At 45.0% G+C, this 21943-nt stretch overlaps 3 protein-coding genes across 3 annotated transcripts; 1 reads left to right on the top strand and 2 right to left on the bottom strand.

The window, feature by feature from the left end:
• Positions 1–278: 278 nt before the first annotated feature.
• LOC142992973 (poly(ADP-ribose) glycohydrolase) lies at positions 279–17583 on the bottom strand. Its single transcript, XM_076143544.1, has 17 exons — positions 17041–17583; positions 16859–16947; positions 16039–16784; positions 15726–15848; positions 15522–15608; positions 15226–15300; positions 12350–12442; positions 11526–11680; positions 9294–9373; positions 9116–9176; positions 8861–8936; positions 7533–7680; positions 4562–4640; positions 4181–4289; positions 2986–3091; positions 1917–2045; positions 279–1717 (listed from the first exon to the last, which is right to left on the bottom strand). Exons 1-17 carry the CDS (start codon positions 17154–17156, stop codon positions 1542–1544), a joined length of 2448 nt encoding a protein of 815 aa, XP_075999659.1. The 5' UTR covers positions 17157–17583; the 3' UTR covers positions 279–1541.
• A 54-nt stretch (positions 17584–17637) lies between these two features.
• LOC142992975 (zinc finger protein Pegasus-like) lies at positions 17638–19593 on the top strand. Its single transcript, XM_076143547.1, has 3 exons — positions 17638–18028; positions 18109–18297; positions 18477–19593. The coding sequence occupies exons 1-3, from the start codon at positions 17893–17895 to the stop codon at positions 19382–19384; spliced, it is 1233 nt and encodes a 410-aa protein (XP_075999662.1). The 5' UTR covers positions 17638–17892; the 3' UTR covers positions 19385–19593.
• Positions 19594–19779: 186 nt separating this feature from the next.
• Positions 19780–21740, bottom strand: pstk (phosphoseryl-tRNA kinase). Its single transcript, XM_076143548.1, has 6 exons — positions 21455–21740; positions 21110–21356; positions 20791–20992; positions 20607–20682; positions 20421–20514; positions 19780–20338 (listed from the first exon to the last, which is right to left on the bottom strand). Exons 1-6 carry the CDS (start codon positions 21650–21652, stop codon positions 20127–20129), a joined length of 1029 nt encoding a protein of 342 aa, XP_075999663.1. The 5' UTR covers positions 21653–21740; the 3' UTR covers positions 19780–20126.
• Between the last annotated feature and the right edge of the window lie 203 nt (positions 21741–21943).

The following is a 21943-nucleotide window of genomic DNA, read 5'->3' as shown; positions in this document are numbered from 1 at the left end:
ATTAACTCACCGACTCGTGGATTAATTGCACGGCTTTGGAGAGATGAAACAAGTGCAAGTGAAGTCATTTGCAAATGTAAAAAGCACTAAAAATGGTACAACTTCCTGCTTTCAAAATTCTACTAAGGCTAAAGTTAATATTGGAAGTAAAATCTATTTAATGAATGATGAACAAAAGGAGTGAATGTTGAAAATACACAAAAGGAAGAACCTCAAATTTTGCTTATTTTATTATGATTTGTAGTTCGGCCACTATTGTGACACTGCGACATGTTTACATATATACCACAAAATGTTAGTATTGTCCTAGAATTGTCAAATCTGCCGATAAAACTGAACCCAAAGCACCGAGGCCTTGGCCCAGCGTGCCTCTTAGTGACACCGATAAAGCTGTGCCTTGTCCAACAGAAAGTAATCACATTGGTGCCCCACAGCCCAACTGTTGCCTCTGACTGGATATTCTCTGATCTGAGCTCATTATTTAATGAGGCGTCATGTACAGTTTATATAAAAGGTATGACCTTATTAAACCCTGAGCGAAAGGGCAAAGAAATAGCCGGGGAAAGATAAATGGCAAAGCTGTAAGGGGGGGGGACTTGTTTTGCCCTGGAACATCTATGGGACGAGACGCTTTTATTCTAATTATTTCGGAGACGTATTTCTGACGTTTGTGGCTTCATTCAAACCGGCGCTTCAGGGTAAAATAAAGGGAAACTAATACTTACCTGAGAGATAAGCAAAGGAAAAATACCAAACAGCATGTTGCACTCATGTAAAATTTATTTTAGGTGTCGTTATGAAAAAGCATGATTAATTTCCTTGATTAATATTGAAATGCAGGGAAGCAGCAAAAAGCAAATGTTCAAATGACAAATTTACACCAGAAACAAATCAATACTCTGAAATAAAACTATTCAACCTGACTAATTCCCATCTTAATAAATCTGCAAAGAAAAACAAGTGCATAAGCGACTAAGAACCGCTGTCAACACACAGTTTGACTTGGAACAGGAGCGAACACACACACATTTCCCTATAAGAGCCTGAACGCTCTTTAAATCAAACCTCCTTTCCTGAGACGCTCCGAGCAGTCTAAAACCCGGCTCTTGTTATTCGTTTCCTTTAACTTGATTTCTGACAGCCAATTCAATTAGGCTGGATATGTGTGCGTGTTAAAAAAAAAAAAAAAGGCAAGGCGACAGACTCGGAAGATGGATGGCAACCTTTGCTGCGCCATTAAAATCACAGTTGTGCCGTATCGAAGCTCGATCCATCGGCACCGGCGGCAGAACCGACGCAAAAATGGTCCGCCAGCGCCAAACGGGGTCATAACTAATCACTTACTGTAGCTCGGTTGATGGCGTGCTAGTTTCATTTTCAGCTGTGAGCTAATTCGATGTCATTTGGTGCAGGTACAGTGATAAAAATGTAATAAAGAGTTTTAAAGATAGCAAAAGAGAGTCAAATGCAGATTGAGAAAATTCTAGTCTGGTTTTGGGGGTTTTTTCTTGGAAGATAAAGGCGCGGTGACTCATCGGAAATTAATGGTCGTCAGCGGAGACGTTTTGTCTGGCCGAGCCCCCGTCGGAGTCGTCGGGTGGCGAGGAGGAGCTGACCTGTGTGTAGATGAAGGAGTAGAGGCTGACGTCAGGGCGCCGGGCGAGGCAGCTCCTGCACACGGAGCTGTGGTACTGCACCAGAAGATCATACACCTCCCCTATGACAGAAACAAGCGCCTCATGAGTATGCTGGCCCCTAGAAGCTCTCAGATACAATAATAAGTGAGAATATTACATCATTATTTAATGGGATCACATCCTTGGCAACATAAACCTGACAACCCTGAACCCTGATTTAAATCCATCTACAATATTTCCATCTAAACAAGCAAAAAGTCAGCGAGCAGCTCCACTTACCGATGCTGATGTTCCTCTCTTTGAGGAACTTGTGCATGTTGTGGACATCTGCCATGAGCTGCCTGTCGCCAAAGGTGAAATAGGCCACGTCTCGTCCCGCCTCGGCAGCTGCCAGCATCTGGATCAGAGCTGCGGCGAACGGAAGCCGTAAACATGTTAAACCTCCCCAGAGAAAGGCGGCGCAAAAATCTGTTTACAATACAGACTTTGTGTGGTTTGTGTCTGTGTCGCTGTGCATACACTGCTGTACTTTCACAAGTGTGTGTGTGTGTGTGGGGGGGGGGGGGTAAGTAAGGTAAGTAACGGGGGGAATAGGTCTCACCCCCCGCTGGGACCTCTGGATTAGTCACAGAGTTGAGAGAGGATCGGTTTCGGCCCCAGAGAGCTGTGAATATTTTAACAGACTGGAAATATAGCTGCTGCTGCTTAATGAAAGGTTGAGGCAGAATTTAACAAGCAACACTGAATAAACACACACACACACACAGGGATGAGGGCTGAGGGGGATAATAGCGTATTTCAACAATTACTCTCTGCTGACTTTGTATCAACATACCTCCCTTTAAACATAATATGACAATTAAAAACAGAGACCGCTGAAGGTAAACCCAAGAGATCCGCATCTAAATTACCGATCTCTTCCCTGGGAGGCACGTCATTAGGAAGACAGTAGGTGATTCTACCTATGGAGGAGCTATACGTTGCTAATTAACAAATACGCACTGATGTGTGTCGCGTGTAAGAGAGTAGAAAGTGAAGTGGAGGAGCTAATAGTGTCGACGGCGAGCGTAAACTCTCCTATAGAAAGCGAGACGAGGCTAAGAGACAAAACACTGTAACTGATTGATGGACCAGGGGAGGCCGATCAATTTCACTATTAATGAAAAATATTAACTCTGTCATTTGATCAATAAGAGGAAGGCAGACAAATAGGCCTTAAGTAAATGAGCGTTTGCCAAAGAAGACAAACGGCCACGATGGAGTTTCTTTCTGTTGCATCTAACAAGACTGTCAGCTTAGAGGAAGGTCTGAGTCCATTTCTTTACAAGACCTTTACTCTTCTCTTTACCTTTTAGTCGCAAGTCTCCTCCGAAAACCCCGCAGCCCCAATTCCCCGTGGCGACCGCCGCAAGACTCCGGCTGCTTTCCTCAGGGCGAGCAAAACCGCAGTAGGCCTAAAGAGAGAAAACCAGAAAGAAAAGAAACAAATGATAAAAGAGACTTGACACTATTTCACCTCACACCATCACATTTTCCCTTTAGTGTTGAGTCATCAGACACATGGGGCACATCTGATGAGCCTCGGGTTCTTGGGATCATCAGACTGTTCCAGATCAGGGAATCAGGTTCGTGACAATGGGTCTGACCTCCACCAAAGGGTCGAGAGATCTGCTCAGCCCACCTAAAGATACTGTACATTTCTGACAGGCTATCATTTGGCAACTTCCCATCTAAAAAGCTTAATTTTATTGTCCGAGGTGTTAAATTGGACTGCCCGCCGCAAACAGCATCTGACATGACAACGTGTCAGGTGGGTCGCAAGTCACAAGCGACATCATTTATAAAAGAAGGCAACGCTAAATTAAATATTTGACGGGCAATGCACATTAATTTTCACCTCGGAAATGAAGCGGAGAGTGAAAATGAATTGTAAGTACCCGTCCCTACTCCTGACCGCTCATACATTTTCCCCGCGAAAGGGCAGATGTGACAGTTAGCAGAACAATCTTCCAAACAGGATTGATCTTCATGTTGGTGCATTCTTCACGCCTTTGTCAGAGCTGTCAAACTCCTCCCTGCTTTCTGAAGACAGACTTGACAACGTCGACATCTTGATTTTCTATTATGAATGTATATGTCTGGTTGGTGAGACGGTTATGCCATTGATGTACACTTTAATCATCTCCAGGTCAGTCATTTACATTAACTTTAATTGTGGGTGTAATGGAACAGTGTAACAAAAAGATTACACTAATTCCCTGCAAGTGTTACATCTCATCAATCTGCATTAGGTGTTTTTATTTACTATAAGAACAGCGCACACCGTTTCAGATTAGCCTAGGCTGATGGGATTGTTTTCCAATTACCAACCGAATGGAATCGACACTAAAGCCATTAAATCTGCAAAAAAACAAAACACGGAGTGAAATCCCCACTAAATCACAGCACAATTCAGGCTTTTACAGCTTTTACAGTTTCTTCCGAATGAAAACGCACAAATACGGAGTAAAATAAGAAAAGAACACAGCGACGCATTGTTGCACCTTGTTGAGTTCCCGTCTTATTTTGTTGGGTTGAAACTGGTGGAGAAAGTACTTGAAGTGCAAAGCGTCGATGGCCACGATCTCGGTGCATCTTCTCTGCCAGCCGTCTCTGAAAAACACACAAGGAGGAGAAGGAGGCCGCTTTTTACAACACGCATACATTTGTCACGCTCAAAAATGAACTAGACTAAAGCCGTGTTCGAGTGGGAAATTGTGAAATACTGGATGACCTTTTAATGTGACCTTTTAACCCCTTCGAAGAGAATGACATCCAAATCAATAAATGTTAAGTAAAGCTGAGAGAAACCCACCTGATGCATTTGTCTTCTCGGAGAACAGACAATGCCAGAACCAATACTATGTAATAAGTGTAATAACTACCTGGGAATGGTATCCTGGTGTCTGCCGCCCCATTTGTAGGTCTTTGAGTAGCCTGTGTATTTGCTGTACTGCTGGCTACCTGGGAAACACATACGAACAATGTTAAAAGACAAATACAGTGAGTGTTAGGACATGTTTTTTGTGTGTCCGTTGTTCTTATGCCTGAGAGGACAAAATGGGAGCAGCTGTTTCCCTGACAAGAGGAAGGTCAAGTTATTACCCCCCCTCGAAAAAGGATGTGAGAGGCAGCGACTGACCGGCTGCCCACGAGGGAACACTTGGGCGACTCGTAAAAAGAAAAAAGGGGGAGCGCGAGGGCGGGGAGGCGAACGCACAGTCAAACAAATGAAGCCCGCAAATTAACTTCCCATTCATTAGCGCTCATTAGTAGCTGGCTGTGGAGAGCCCTCGTTGAGACGCTCTCAACAGCCACTGCAGGCTGAGTCAACCGACTGATTGGTGGCGAGGGTCTTGGTCAGCAGGGGAGGGGGAATCTCTGGCGTGCTCTCTACTTGACCGACATGTCAGAGATAATCAGCTCGCCGCTTATTTCTTTAAATTAACCGGCAAAACCGCTACTTTAGGTAAGACGTTGAAGTAGCCAATCTATGTAATGCAACACTTGACCCTTTCATCAAAACCTGATGAACAAAAAGGTAAATATGGCTGATTTCAACATGTCTACATTTGAAGTCTTCACATTACTGAAGACTATTAGTTGATTAAAGAGGAAGACTGATGACTACAATAAGTTTTTTGCGTGTTTCTTGTATTGGCTGCATAAAATGATCAATAGTGATAGTTTTGTATCTACGAAACACTAAAGGATCTTTTTTTACTTCTAGGCATAATTTCTCACACAGCTTTTTAGTTTTGAATCGAAACAAAAGGCGAGTACACAGCTGATTCACGAGTCCCTTAAATACACCAGAGCTCTCTTTCTTCCCTCGCTGGTTCTCCAGAAATGTCTTTCTATCACCAAACGTATTTCCATATGAAAGGAACAACCTTCAGAAACAATGAGAGATACTCGTGAATTCTTAAGCATCCCCATTTGTCATTTAAAAAAAGTTCTTTCTTGCAACACAGATCAAAGTTTCCCAAGGAAGATGCGTCCTGTTATTCCAAATCATTTCTAAATCTAAAAAGAGGCCACATAAAGACTTGCGATCATAATTTACAAAGCTCCTAAATGCTATTCTATTCATGTGTAAATAAATCAAAACAAAAGCGTCTCGTATTGGTGGAGGACCGGAGTGTGTAAAAGGTCAGTGGTGCATCTCATTGCCGTGTCGAGGTAAAAGTGGGCAAGTGGAGAAGATTGACCGTTGGATTACTGTCGATGTCTGTGTCCACAAATAATGAGACTGTCACCAGGCAAAATAATCAAAATTCATAGTTTTCTTCAACAAGAATGGTGACAGCTGTCTGATTTTGTCAATAAGCTCCCATGGGTTTCTTCGAATTCAACCTGGAAAGGAGTAGAGAGAGTTTCTTCTGATGTTACCGGCTCCTGTTTGCTTGCTTGCTTGCCTTGCCTCACTCTAGCTTACACCGCATTTCCTGGACTGCCGTCAATGAATCCGCCTTCTCCTTGATCCTATTTATAGATTTGACCGCTCCGACGGCAGCCAGAGAGACGCAGCAATCACAGAGAAATTCAATTAGGGCCCGGGCACTCTTGCAAATTTCAGTGCGGAGGTAAGATCCATTAGCCTTTTCCTACTGTATAGCAAAGAGGATCGCAGGGGAACATGATTTACCACGCAAGCCTCAAACGTAACCAAGGCTCGGACGTTTATAATGGGGGGGACAACAGATACGGGGCAGGGGTTTAATAAAGATGATGGAATGGAAGAGTCCATTAGCGGAGCAGGTTCTTGGGCAGGCCTTCCTGCTGTAATTAATTCTGGGCAAGTGTAATAAAGCTAAGTGGCGTCAGCGGAGAGAGAGAGAGAGAGAGAACGAGAGAGATGGTCGGTGAGAAGACTGAAGGTGACTCCTCCGATGGCGGGGGAGGGGGGGGAGCTGACGCAGCCCAGATAAATGACGGGGGAGGACGGAGGTGGTGGTGGTGGTGGTTCCTCGCGTCCTGGAGCCGAGTTTAAGATGGCGTCCTCGTTGTGGGCGATAGGCGTTTGCGCTGTCGTGGCGTTTCATGTCATGTTAGAGACTAAACACGACATCGCGCCGCATTCTGAGGTGAGGCCTGCCTGTGATTTAGCCTGGAATACATTGCGGCTAAGAGCTATTCAATGAATGTCAGTGATGAAAGGCTTACTAGACCCGTTTAATGTGAGCGGCCATCATTTATAGTGACGCAGCTGTAAAACACTGAGATTTGCACAAGGTCGCTTTTGACAGGCTGTTGCATAACTACTTCTAATCTCCTTCGTGAAGCACAATCAAGCGGCTGAGACGGTCTAGACAGATAAATGAACTATGTTGTTAGGAAAAAGAGACAGATCAGTAAAAAAGCACAAACAAAACACACACACACACGCAGGAGCCATCAGCCTCCTGGGGTGAATCCTGGAGTCTGAGTCGTGTTACTCACTCTCCTGGTTTGGCCCGGCGTTGTTTGTTGCAAGCACTCGTTAAAAAAAGAGAAATACTCAACAGAAAGACCCAACAGAGCAATCAGGGAAGACCAATCTGTAAACTCCGGAGTCAGACTGGTGAGACTCTCCTCTGCTGCCACTCAAAGAGCAAACATGGCAGGAAGAGAGCCGGGGCCATCGCTGCGACCGTCTGTTAGCCCCTCGCTGTGACAGGATGGGGGTAGATTGAAGGGTTCTAAATGCAGACTCCCTGCTGTGTGTGACCAGAGATGCTCATTTAGGTTTTCCTCTCCAAAACTTTTGGTCAAGTGGCCAAAAAGTGCCAATCTAGGTCAACACTGACCTGACACGGAGCTACGGGAACAGGAACTGTCATGTTTAAAGTGTGGAGGTCAGCTCTGATCACTGACCTGTGATGATCAAGCACTCATTATGGTCCAGGGCTTCGGTGAAGAGGCGGGAAACGATGAGTTCCGGGTTGATCAGGAAACGGATTTCTTCTTGGACTAAACCGGAGCTGATGACTCCTCCGCCGACGAAACGATTGGCAAAGTCCACCTACGAATCAAAACAAATGACTGAGATTACAAAGATCACCCTTAGAGGCAGCATTGACAGTATAATCTTAATTATTCTGTGCTAGATTGTACATAGTCCCTGTTATAACAGCTCAGACATGAACAAATATGAACTTTCGTGTGGGGTCAACATGTCACACGCCAGTTTTGACAGATTTGTGACAGATTCCCCTATACTTTGATTGTGATGGTGGCCCTGAGGTGCTGGTACTGCTCAGATATCTGTCCCCCCTCCATGCCAAAGCTCTCCCCAGGAACTGTGTGACGCTGCCAGAGCAGTCCTGGGGTCCAGTCACGACATCATGCTAAATTGAGTTCCGACTGATGCCTGTGATATATTCTTATGGCACTGGTTTGCTTGTTTATTTTACCGTTTGTGCGCCTAAAGAAAACGCAAATCTCATCATTTGAGCTCAGGCGCATAGGATTGTTTTTGCTTTGAACGCAACTATGTGGAATGTATAATCTTATATTTTAATTCTTCGAGATGACAGTTGTTGTTCTTCGGCCTGCAGACGGCCCGGATCAACCCCATCAAGCACCTTTAAAGAAAAGAGCTGAGGGAAGCGGCGAGTGGTTCTGAAAGCAGATCTCCCCGCGCTGGTCACTCAACTCTGGGACACTGAGCCAGCCCTCCTAAAGTCTGCTTTGACAAGCTGTCATCAACCGCGCCCCCCCATTCCGCCCCACCTCACCAGAGCGTCCATCAATCTGAGTCTACGACGCGCCCCGAAGCCGGTCATGTGTGCACATCAGCTGTCAGTTTGTGGCAAGTAGAGGCAAACAAAAGGTGAAAGGGAGAGGGGGGGCATTCTGACAGTGGAAAGGAATCACGGGCGACGCGGGGACGCAGGGGAGGCTTGGAGGCCTTGACCTCCCCCCGGTCCCAGCGTACCCCGCCCATCCACGTGTCACCCGCTCCCTCAAAGGGCCTTTTCAGCAGAAGTAAGCATTCTGGGTGAAAGGCTCCAGAATGTAGTGGCATCGTGACTGATGACAACAGGGAGGAGGGGAGGAAGAAGAACTGTCTCTCAACAAAAATCTACTCTGCGGCAAATGAACACACGCACATTTTCAAAAGGCCTTTCAAATATACAACCACGTTGCCGATGTGTGTGTGTGTGTGTGTGTGTGTTTCTCTGTCTTCATGTTGTTCTTACCTGAAGCATTCCGTAGCCGTCCTCCTCAATAGTCCCTTCACACGTGATATGAAGCTTTGTAAGCTGGGACTGTGAGCTGGAAAACAAAGAATAAAATGTCACTTTCCAGTTGCCGACTACAGTAGTGATGACAGATCTTTGGCGTGTTAATGTTAGAACTGCTTCCAAAGGATTCCACTACTGGATTTTAATAGACTGTGGGGAACAAAACAACTACAACACCAATAAAAATAATAATGTAATAAAATGATGAACCTTTCCCAATCCACAGGTGTATCCAAACATCTTCGTGTGAATGTCACGAGTCCCGTCGGCTCTGAAAAGCAAAAATGCAAAATAACAATTCTGGCAAAGCACCTTCAGTTCCTTAACTTTACATTAAAAGTATGTTTATTAAAAGGAATTTACACGCATACATAATAACAACACCTACTTTGCTCAGTGACACTTTTGAAATAGCACATCAAGGTTCTGAGCTTCTCCATCTTTTGTGATGAGGAACCCTCAAAGATCCTAAAAGCAAACAGATTGATCACTAATGTTATTGATATTAGACAACACTCCTCTTTAAAAACTTGAAAGAATAGTATTCGTTCCAAGCAGGAAGTCATGACATCACAAACTCTTTAGTTCAACAAACTACAGCAACACTCCAGGCCAGGAAATACAACATTTCACAACCTGCACTGTAGAGACACACAGACACACACACACACACACACACACACACACACACACACACACACACACACACACACACACAACTCCTCCACTGTGGCCATGTGAGTTCAGTCAAGCTTTAACTTAAATATAAGAATTAGTCCATCTCTCACTCAGCCTCCCTTTCAGTCGCTGCACCGATTATCTACGAGCTCCTTCACTGTTAGAACTATGGAGTTGCCCCCGGGGCTTCCCGTCACAATGTCACACGCATGTGCGACTTCACGGCACTCGCACACACAAAAAAGGAACCGAGAGAAAAATAGGGCTCCGTCCTTTAAGCGTACATTAGGGAGCCCGATGTCCCTTTTAAAGAAATGCTGTCTTTAAGGGGGAAAACATCTCTCTCACACACACACACACACACACACACACACACACACACACACACACACACACACACACACACACACACACACACACACACACACACACACACACACACACACACACACACACACACACACACACAGAGAGAGAGAGAGAGAGAGAGAGAGAGAGAGAGAGAGAGAGAGAGAGAGAGACGGTGCCATGGGCAGGACTTGAACGTACTGCCAGCATTAAGGTCACCGCCACGCTCTCGACCAAACTCTAAAGAACTCCGCCGCCATGCCAAAATCAAGAGCCGAGCGGGATGCACTGAGAGGCCTTCAGGGGGCGGGAAAACACATTCATCTAAGTAGAGCCCGGCTTTCATTTCATCTTCTGTCAGTGCGGCCCGGGAGAAACAATTTTGCGTCATGTAGTCCCGAGGGGGCAAACTGTCTTTGGTACGAGCGAGCCGCTGGTGAGAGCGAGGCTTTTTAGTAATGGAGTGCAATAAGGCCCTTTGGGGGGGAAACGAATTAATAGACAATTACATAATGTCAGTATATCACCTCACAAGTGTGTGGTGATGTAATACCAGAAAGAAACTAGAAGCAAGTATACAATGTATGGCACACCGGTCGTCTTTTGAGAGGAGGAAAACATTTCCCTGAGAAACCTTTGCAGTGACAGCCAAAGAAGATAGCGAGATCTTTGCTTTGTCTCCTTTGAAAGTTGGCTAAGAAACAACTACACAACTAAATGACATTTTTATCTCCAGTCCATTTACCTGTGATAAGATTAAAGAATCTCTGCGTAAGTATTCCCGTAAAATCCTTATCAAGAAAGATACAGGAGTTTGGATCCCTGCTTTGTCTCCCCCCCCCCCCCCGCGTTTAAATAGAAAACAATTAGAACAACAAATACAATATTCCAGGGCCAATTTCATAAGCATACGCAGCCAAACGAGCATGTGAATGAAATACTGATGCAAGCAAATGCTGTTACAGTCGTCTGCAAAACAGCCGATGGCCTTTCTCCGTTATCCGAGCGGCCATCTGACTCAATGTTAATCTAATTGGCCTTCTCCATTTAGGTAATTACACTGTGATGCCAACAGAGATGGAGGGAGGGGGGGAGGGGACGAGTCATGACTGGGCGGCGATCTTGCAGGCGGATTTTGCATCGCCCGCCACTCCCACCGATCTTCATAGTGAAAGCTTGCAAGGTTAAGTAAAAACAGCCACCTTGTTCATCCGTCTCTTTTTAGAGGAGGCATTTTAGCATTTGAGTTTTGAAGTATATGTAGTATATATGCAAATATTCAGAGAACTAGGGAGAGAAGGGCCAAACGGTGTTTATATACACGCTCAATGAATCTTGTTGAAATATTGAGGTAGAGTGTGAAATGTGAGGTAGAAGGTCCGCCTGTACTCATTATGTAGGCTTAAATATGATTAAGATTTAAACGTCGGTTGCTAAGAAATCCAGACAGTCAGGCGAGTGTGTAACGTGACGAGCGAGGAGAGCACACATACTAGTGCCCTCTCATGGAAACCAGACTTAGGCGTCATCGCACGGTCCCCCCTTCTGCGCTTACGCAGATACATTACGTAACCCCCCTTCGCATCCTTCATACCTGCAGAAGTTGATGTCTGGGTAGTTGCCGTACTCGCCCTTTCTGGAGTTGCGTCGGGGGAACGTGCAGAAGAAGGCGTTGGCGAGCAGACACGCCACCTGCTCCTGAGACACGGTGATGGAGTGGTTCATCCCTCCCTTGAGGAGGGGCAGCGGCTACCGCACAAACAGAGGGACGACAACAACCCAGGGAAGGTCAAAATCATTTGTTTTGTCAATTTGCTAAACGAGAGAGATGCGGGATTACGGCTCATAACCGCACTAATCTGGCACCACTCTGCTCTTCTTGAATCAGCCAGCGTGATTACAATCAAGGTCCGGCCATGTACACAATTGATCTACATGCATGGAGAACATTCTGGAACAAGCCGGCATGAATACGATAGGCCAATTTCCAGGGCTGCTTGCTTTCTTTAACCTCACTTAACACATTTAACAATTGAATGCAGCTCATATAGAGAACTATTGTGGGACACTTCAGTGCTGAAATAGTTAAATAAAAGAATACATTTGACGCAGATTAAACTGATTGACTGCTTGGCCCAATGAACACACAATAACCCTGTTAATGAGGCCGTTTCTGCAAAGAGACACGCGCCGCTCAATCATCCACAGGACAAACAACCAGATGACCAAACGGACTATAAAACATCTGATCAATTACTATCAATAGCAGAAGTGCCCTGACCTCGCCGTTTTCCCTTCCATTTCACAAGATTATGTGTCAGGCGCTGACCTTTTGGGATCAACCCCCCCCCCGGGTGCGGTGATCTACTGTGTCGCAGACCAGCGGCGTTAAGTTAGTTAGTTAGTGACGGCTGTTACCTTGGTGCACAGCTCGGGCGCTCGCAGTGCTAATTGAACCATGGCGGGCAGCAAGGAATCAAACAGATGTTGAGCAGCAGGAGGCTCCAGTCCCTTGAAGAGAGGAAGGGTTTATTTGTTATTTTCCAACAGGGACGTCGTCTTTTTTGGCTTATTAGTTGAGACACACAACAAAAACGAGAAACTGCAAAAATCTTAATCTACAAAGATAAGATAAGACAGAAACCAACTAATATAGACGCATGTACACACAGATACATCAAAAGGTAATATTGAACACAAAGAATTGGAATTGTGTTGCCCCTGTGAGCAGAAACTGTAAGGACTGCTCACTATTTAAAGTGGAATATGTAAGATTTGGCTTTCTACTAATACATTTGCCCTTACCGGGAGTTAACAGTTCATCCATAATAATATAAAGATCCAAATGTTAACATAGCATATCAAACCAACCGTGACTCTACACTACTGCTTAAGTGCTATACCATATATTACATCATATACCACCCGTATTTCTACCCATATTGGCTTCCAAAATGTCAGAATGATAAATCACGGAGCCATTTCATCAAGGTTGCACGCCGGCCACGCCAGCTGATTAAGCAGAGATGCAAATGGCCGCGCCTTTGATATAGGAAGGGACAATATGTTCCACGGTTATGAGCCTTGGCTGGTGATGTAGACTGAGACGTTTATATTATTGCAAAGGGAAGCTCAGCTAAACGCCGTCATAAGTAATGACCTGGGCGACATCATAAACCGTTCCTAAGGGGACAATGAATGTATGCGGTTTTTACAGGGTGAGGCTGGGAGGATGGAGCTGAGGTAGCGTAGAGACGTCGCTCCTTAAATCAGCGGAGGACAGTGCATCAAATCAAGTGAACTAACACGCCGTATGACTTGAAAAAGGCCAGTACATCACACCCAACTGACAAAGTAATCAAGCAAGATGGGAGGATGGGGGTGGGGGGGGTCAGTGAGCAACCAGAGCCCCCATATAGATTTGCCCCAGAGCTTCATGGTCTTGTCCCCCCAGGTCTGTGCAAATACAGCGATCTGCCTGTCTACATCAGAAGATACGTGACCGTGACAAAATGGAAACACTTGAGCGTTCATATAGCATGAATTCAGCTCCGGTTGCGCTATAGCGAGAGGCGTGAGATAATCCGATGCCACCTGTCAGAAGCGTTTCTGTTATTCACAAAGTGTGTGTGTGTGTGCTTAGATGAATATTCAATGAAGGTGCTCAGTCTGCCACTCATGTCTACTCCATTGTGACGGACATAATCATCCTATTCCCACTTCTCCTATCTGGCATCTCCACAAAAATAAAGATTAAAGTAAATAGCTACACTAGCAGCTGTTTGCTTCCGCGTGTATACTTAGCATAGCTGAGGCTAATCAGAATGTGTTGGACCAGGAGAAATTCTGTGCAGCTAGAAGAAGTCATCAACATTCATGCTTAGGAGTTCATAAATGTTTGTACAAGATTTTATCTAATCACCCATTAGTTTTAGTGTTTAGATCATTCACTTTCATTTTGAACCAAAGCATTAAACCACCAGAATGGATTGTAGACATTACAGAATCCACCCCTTCAGCAAGAACCTGGCAACACCATCTACTACATTTCCATTTTAACACGTATATTATGACACATTGCGTGGGGGAATGATTTGACAACATAAGGGAGTTCTGTGGGATATGATGTCCGACATTTTCATTTCTGACAAGTAGCTAAACGTGACCTTTTTGGCAAAAGATTCAATTACATCTGTAGACTTCCCAGTTGGCCTCTGAAGGGTTGCAATGTTCTCCTGTGTGAAATCCATTACTGTTACAGAACAAAGTAACGGGAAACGTGTCACATGCTGCCACCGCTGAAAATGGTTTTCATGTATTTTCCCTGAAGATGTGAGCCGTCATAGAGTAAATACATGCAATAGATGTTCCGGATGATGCCATCTAACACGGAGTGGATCAATGATATGTTGGGAGAAGTCCATCTATGTTCTTTCTTACACGCTCGAGGAAGATTCTCCCTATCAAACGCTCACGTAAATGTCAAGGCACGGCCACATCTCCCCCAAATGGAATATTCCCAAGCGCTTCGTGAGCCAGACAGGAGCGCCGCGCTCCCCGGATTCTTTACACGAGGATGACGCAAAGCACATCACGGAGAGAGAGAGAGAGATGATGGATGGCCCCCGGACGATGCTGCGGCAGAGACGGAAAACTGAGCAAGGACCGATGAACCAACATCGCTGCGGCCGTTAGAACATAACTGGAGTCTGTTGTTCCCTTGGCCAGTGAGGGAACAAGACTGAGCTGTAGCTGGAGACGGCAAATAATGTCATATCCAGACTGAAAAAGCCATCAAAATGTATCTTCTATCACACTTCTGTTTTCTAGGAACAATCTTTATGTGAAATAAATGTCTTGTTTGTGTTGCTTTAAGTTTTATCCCCTACTTTAATTATCAAACCTATTGCAGCTGCTGGTTTCTCATCCGTTTCATTGCTATTGTCAAAGCTTGCAGCATTGTTCACGACATGCCAAGTAGAATCAAATCCGGAGTCAAAGGAGACATCTGTAGCATTCTGTAGCGAGTTAGAGATATTATGGTCACTGATTAATGAGCCATCTGTGCTTTGTTTGACCCGAGCTCTGTGATGGACATGACGCTGCTTTATCGTGCCTTCTGCTGGGCAACCAAGTGTCACGGTTGAATATTATATGTCACTGAGACATTTTTAACACGTGCTTCCCCAGTGTGTTCACATCACCGCATGCGGTTTTAACTTAGCGACAAGCAGAGAAACAAACAAGTGGATCAAGTGATAATAAGAAAGGAAACAATAAAACACAATGTTTACCTTTGTGCAGTACTGACATAACGCTGCGAAGTCCCATTTCTTGGCATGTGCAGTATTGTATTTCAATACCGCATTCTGGAACAGAAAACACTTGTCATGACTTTTGTGGATCTAAACTCATAATTACTATTTTCAAAAAGGAGAAAAGAAACAATCCAAACTGAATCACGCAGCGAAAATGTGTCAGTTCCTGATACAGTGGCGCCATCTTGTGGTATAGTCTTGTTACAACAACTACAATGCATTGTGCTCTTCAAAGGGTTATTTAGCGTGAATGTAACAGAGGAAAAACTCACCTTCAGATCCAATGGGCCTCGGAATTTCTTGATCAATGATTCGTTGATCAAATCCCACCTGCTTTTATTTTCCAGCTCTTGTGTTTCCTGTAGAAGTGTACAGTTAACAGTCATCCATGTGATCTTATCAAGACATCTCGGTTCCCTGTACAGTATATGGAGAACAAACGCGACATTGTTTTGCATCAAGTAAAGGAGCATTACCGTATTTACTACAGGAAACAAGTTCTCAGAGGAACAAGGCAACTTGACGTGAACATTATCCCAAGTGTCCATAAACTTGGCAGGATATGGAACAGGAACTTTACCATTCTGGAGCAGGTCTGTCTGTCATGAGAGGAGAACATAAAACACACAACAAATGCAATTAATAGATGCGATACATGCATGCAAACGAGTGGCTTAATGCAAAATGCGTAATGAGTTTACATGCACAGCTGTATCCCTGTTATATGTAGAGTATCCAGGACAGTGTTATGTGTAAATAAATAGACAAAGAAGACAAAAATACACAAACCCTTATTAGGACAGTGTGATGGCCAGGAACATCCTTCAACTGAGGAAGTGGTCCTCCACATTCCGGCATCCTCTTCAGCTCACTAATCGGAGTCCCCAGCCATGTGGCACCAGGTGTGTCATCCCCATCATCATCATCATCATCATCACCACCACCAGCTCGTGCAGTTCCTTTCTCCCTAACTCGTGGAGATTCACGGTTGCCACGTCTCACAGATGACCTTGACGTCGAGGACCCCGAGAAGAAATCTGTTATTTTCGGATTCCGTTGAGAAGAGCCCCTCTCCGTTTCTCCTTTCTCAAAATCACTATCGTTGTAGGTCAGCGTCTGTGTCGGCCCGCCCTGGAGAGAATCATTGGATGCTGGCGACACAGGTGCGTCTTCTTCCAGGTCCAGCGGCTGCGTGTCTTCATCCAGGTTAAACTGGGCAGACTGAGTTGTATTTCTGGAGGTGCTATCCAACCTCTCACAGTCCAGAGTCTGAGCTGAGGTGCTTTGAACGCCACCTGCGCCCGTCATTTCCACGTCCTCTTCAGTTTGGCACACGTCAGCCGTAGTTGGGTTTTTGGAGGGTTTCACCAGCCATTGCTCAAGAGTACTTCGGGTACACTGCAGCAGTTTCGGGCCGATTCTTTGGTGGGAGACCTTAGCTTTCACCCCTCGTAATCCACCTGCCCGAGACTTTGGCCGTACATCCATTTTCTCCACTCTTTCTTGATCTGACATCACATTATCTCTGCTCTGACCTGAAGGAAACAAATAAAACTTTAAAAATAAGAATCATCAATGAGTCAAGAATACAGCATTACAAATTTAAGACCTTGGTGAGACGAGGAGGAAGATTTCAAGGAGCCAGTGTCAACCCTCAGTCTCTTTGCAAAGGGTTCAAAGTCTGTCAGTGATGTCATTCTACAACAAGACACAGGTGTTTACAATATCGTGACAACTGTGAGACAGAAAGTCAAATACATTAATGCAGCCAGTCCCTCCAATTATACTCACAATATAACTTGTGCTGACACCACACAGGAGACTTTATATCTGTTTATGCAGACGTATTTCGTGGTTAGTTTCTTCTTTAGTAGCTGAATGAATCTGAAAATATGATACGAAGCCATAAACTAGCATCGGCTACCTGTCTAGCTCATTAACGCATGAAAAAGTACTGACTGTAGGTGTTTATCTGAAGTTTTAGTCCGTCCAACTGCGGCTCCTGATTCGGCTCAAGGCTTCCGTGCATCCAGTAACTTGTTACATTGTTTTTGTAAAGATTAACTCAGTAATATCGACGTCCAACAATACACAGCTAGCTACTTTCCATGCTAGCTACGCCCGAGTTATACTGTGTTGCGAAAACTAATAAGACCGTCAAACACTTTGTGGACTAATGGGCTACTACTATACTTTCTGTAGCGCGAAAGTATAATAGAATACTGCAGGCCTTCACCTAGCCAGGTTTAAACAGTAATATTACACATGAATGCAAAAGCTTCACTGCGCGCAAGGCGACTCAAATTGACGGAGTATTTTATTTTGAAAAGCTACACTAAAGTTTGCCGTTTCCGGGATGCGACTCCGCCCATTAGTGTTACGTCACACACACGGAAGCTACCCTCAATTCACCCCCTTACGGGCTGCTCGGCTAATTTAGCAACCAAAAAAAAATCCAATTTTCATTTTCGTATTGCTAAATGACGTTATTGCGCTGTGACGGGCGGAGAGAATGTTAATTAGTAAGTTACGTCACCTCCGTAGATCACTATTTTTAGATTTTTACAGAACAAACTAGCTCTCTACGGTTAGCACTGTTTTTTAAAACGCTATCTCAGGTCTCAGCTGACAAAACACAGAAAAATGGAAGACATAAAGACCGAACCTGTGGATTTTGTGAAGGAATTCCAGGAGTACTTAAGTCAACAAACCCAGCACGTCAACATGATCTCAGGCTCTGTTAGTGCAGAAAAGGATCCAGGGGAGCAATTTCAAGCGGGTAGGAACCAAACAACACCATCTTTTATGATGAACGTAGATTAAACGTGACAATAACTGTGTGTTATTGTTGTTGTTCAGTTGCCCCCAGGTGTGAGCAGAATGGCCTGGGCCCCCCCTCTGTGGAGGTGAGCCTGTCAGTGGAGGAGGGCTCAGAGGTGCAGATGGATGGGCTGGAGAGGACCTGTGATGGAAAGTACAAGTGTAGCTACTGCAGTTACACTAACAAGGGCATGGCTCGACTGATAGAGCACATCCGCATCCACACAGGTCAGTGTTTCAGCTTCACTCGATCCAGTTTGGGGCTTGTTGTTTGAGTGAAAGTAGCAGTTTCAGCTTCAAATCTAGCAGAAGGATTCAGAGTTGTGGTTCAGGGCAGTCATTGTCACTTTTGAATCTGTGCATTGCTTCATCAAAGACTTAATATTGCTGTGATGTTTCTTCACTAGGAGAAAAGCCTCACCGCTGCCAGCTGTGTCCCTTCGCCTCTGCGTATGAGCGTCACTTAGAGGCCCACATGCGCTCCCACACAGGAGAGAAGCCATACAAGTGCGACCTGTGCACCTTCCGCTGCAGTGACCGCAGCAACCTGTCTCACCACCGACGGCGGCGCCACAAGCTGGTCCCCGCCAGAGGAGTGCGCTCTCCCTTCACCAACAAGAGAATGCTGAGCACCCTGCAGAAGAGGACGGGCTCACTAGGCTTCAGCAGACGGCTCTTCCTCAACCCTCCCTCCGCGCCAATGCCAAAGTCAGACTATCTGAACGACTTGTCTCAAAAGCTTCACCAGCATCTGAACAGCAGCCTGACCAAGGTAGATGAGAATGACGGCGGTGGCAACAGGGATACGAACGTTTTTACATACGACAACCCACTGGACCAGCTTTCTACGCTTGCCGGCCAGTTGTCTGATCCTCCTGCGTCTCAGACTCCTTCATCCCCGGACAGGGACTCTTTGAAAGACGAGAAACCCATCCTCATCCATCAGGTCACCGGCGCGCTGGTGTCTCTGTCTTCGAGCGGGGTGCAGACGTCACCGCCTAAAGACGAATCCCCGCACTTGGGCAGAGGCAGTTGCAGCCCCGCGCCGGGCCTCGGCTTCGACAACAGACTCCCCACGAGCGTCACCAACAGCCAACCGAGTACGCCCACGCTGCTGACCGCCACAGACCAACAGCTGTTACACAAATGCCAACACTGTGATATCTTATTCTCTGACAACATCCTCTACACCGTTCACATGGGTTGCCACGGCTACGATCACCCATTCCAGTGTAACATCTGCGGCGTCATGTGCGGCAACAAGTATGACTTTGCGTGCCATTTTGCCCGTGGACAACACAAAAAAGTGATCTAGAGTCTCACATTCTGGTTTTCTCATGAAACGCGGTGGCATTTTTCTTTCCAACTTGAATTTACATATTGACATATTCTGTGTCTTGTTTTACACGTATGAAGTGGAGTATGCTGTTGCCTTATTGCAGTCGTTGTGTGGTTGTGGATTGACGTTTGGTGGACAAAACCGAAGAATATTACAAACAAAAAAAGGGTGATGTAAGTACCAATTTAATGAAGCTCAGTTTCTGCTCAGTATTGAACTCGACTCAACGTTTTTCCCCGAGCAAATCGAACCTTTACAGAATCTGTTGTGATTCAAAGTTTTGTATGTAACCGATGTGGACATACTGTAATAGTTCAGGGTTCTTCTCAATTACAAGCTGTATATGAGCTGTGACTTTATTTTTGAAAAAGTAGCTTTATTTTCAGCAGTTTGGTTGAGTTTGACGTGTTTGTGATGTAATGGACAGGAAAGGGAATCCTCCTCTTAAAGACTGTGATAGTTTTACCTTTTTTGTATCCCGACAAAAGATTTAAACGTTTTCTGCTAAACATTTTATATCATGTACATGCGTAGACTACTAGTGCTTATAAAACTTAAATAAGGTCAATTTTCTTTTATATTTATTTGATAATTAAAGAAAAAAAGGAAGCCTACATTCTTGTGTTGTTATTTAACTTGAACCAACATTAAAAAAAAGCATGATTAAATTAAAAATACATTCATACCATTTGACTTAATCTTACCTTTGTGGCGATGTTTACGCATTTATAATTCTCATCAAAATGTCCTTTTTATCCTGGTCAAAAACATTCACGGCTGTTTTCACCACATGTTCCACATCGATGTCTTCATCTTGACTGACAAGGAGCTCCTGGAGGAATTGCGTCCTCAGGTTGTGAAGAAATCTTGTTTTAGATTCGTTAAGCTGAGCTGCCATGGACCTCATGTGTTCAGGGGCCACCTGATGTTCTAAAGTAAGGAATAATGTTATTTTCTGCTTATATTTACGGCGTTTTGTTCTGTGTCTTGTTTATTATAGCTCATCACTAACCTCTGGCGCTCTTCATGGCTTCAGAGATCAAGCGTCGACAGGCCTGGTCAGCTTGGTGAACCAGACTAGTGGCACATTTCAGGCGATCGGCCTCCTGCGGAAGAACAAATACACTTCCCACTTACATGAGCTGCATATTTAAAATTCATGTGTGAAGAGATTTGAGGGGAAACAACACTAACATGCCTTTTGTTCCGTATTGTCCTCCACAGGGCTCAGTGGGCTACTCAGCGCAGAGGAAATCAACTCCATCATCCTCTGGCTGAGTGGAAGCCACATAGGCAAAGACACAAGACAGAGATGACAAATGAACACCTGGTTCACGCACAAGAACTTATTTAGACATAACTTGTTCACTGCACTGCCTTACATGTCACATTTGGACAAAGTATCCGTGGTGTCGAGTTCTATGCTGTTCCTCTCCCATGGATTCTTCTGTGGATTTGGAGACTCAAGACGCTTCACCATCTCCTGTATCACCTCAGTGGGCACAGGTGTGGGCCTGCTTTGGTTTCTGCTGACACACGACTCCACGGGACATTGCAGATACACCTGGCAGTACCCCAGTGAATCTGCAATAAGAGGGAACAACGTTTTAGTATGTTTGGGCTCGGCGATGCATCAGGTCAGACAACTAAGCACACCTCATCATGTGTTATGGCTTCAAACAATAGTATCCCTGCACTTACACTTTCTTGCAAATTGGTACACTTCATATCTCATGCTGGGATAGTAGAAGTTGTCATCCAATAAAAGAAGAAGTGGTGTTTGGTGAGTTTGTGAGCGATCCAAAGAATCTACAGGCTCAAGCAGACCCTGAATGCATCGTTCCCATGCTGCACTGTTGATCTGAGACTCTGTCAACACCTGAGGATTCTTCAGGAACTGCTCAATGCACTTTAACACCGACTGTCTGTGCGACTTCCATTCAGTGTGCTGGTAAGGAAAACAAGCACACACTGACATTTCATGCACACGGGGAACAGAATTCAAAATCTGTCTTGCATATCGAATGAAACCTCAAACTTCTTTACCTCCTCCAGCAGTCTGGGTTGAAAAGCTTGATCGGGGATGAGGTCATCGTAAGGGATCACTGCGGACCTCCACCCGCGCTGTGCAGCCAGACTGCAGATCGCGCGGCCCAGCGTGGACTTCCCGGCAGCAGGCAATCCACACAGGACACACAGACACACCGAGGGACGGAGGACACACTCTGAATCATCCACCTCCATTTAAGACGGGAGGGGAATGTTTTGTTATACGGCTGTTCGCGTGTAATTGTTACTAACCTGCATTACGTTCAAAACACAGGAAAAGAGACGGAACTTCCGGGCAACTGATTTCAAAATAAAAGTCACACATTTGATGAGTTTCATTACATTACATTACATTACATTACGGTCATTTAGCAGACGCTTTTATCCAAACACATGTGAAAGCCCTTAACTTAATTGCAGGTTTTCGAAAAGTTTAAAAATATTCCTTGGGAATTCTGTCCATGCTCAAATATTAGCGGGTATCTA

Source organism: Genypterus blacodes, unplaced genomic scaffold, assembly GCF_046128005.1.
Source record: "Genypterus blacodes isolate CSIRO-AG114 ecotype Tasmania unplaced genomic scaffold, CSIRO-AGI_Gbla_v1 ptg000026l_1, whole genome shotgun sequence".
Taxonomy (NCBI): domain Eukaryota; kingdom Metazoa; phylum Chordata; class Actinopteri; order Ophidiiformes; family Ophidiidae; genus Genypterus; species Genypterus blacodes.
Note: the sequence above shows the minus strand (reverse complement) of the source record. Positions and strands in the feature narration are given on the sequence as shown.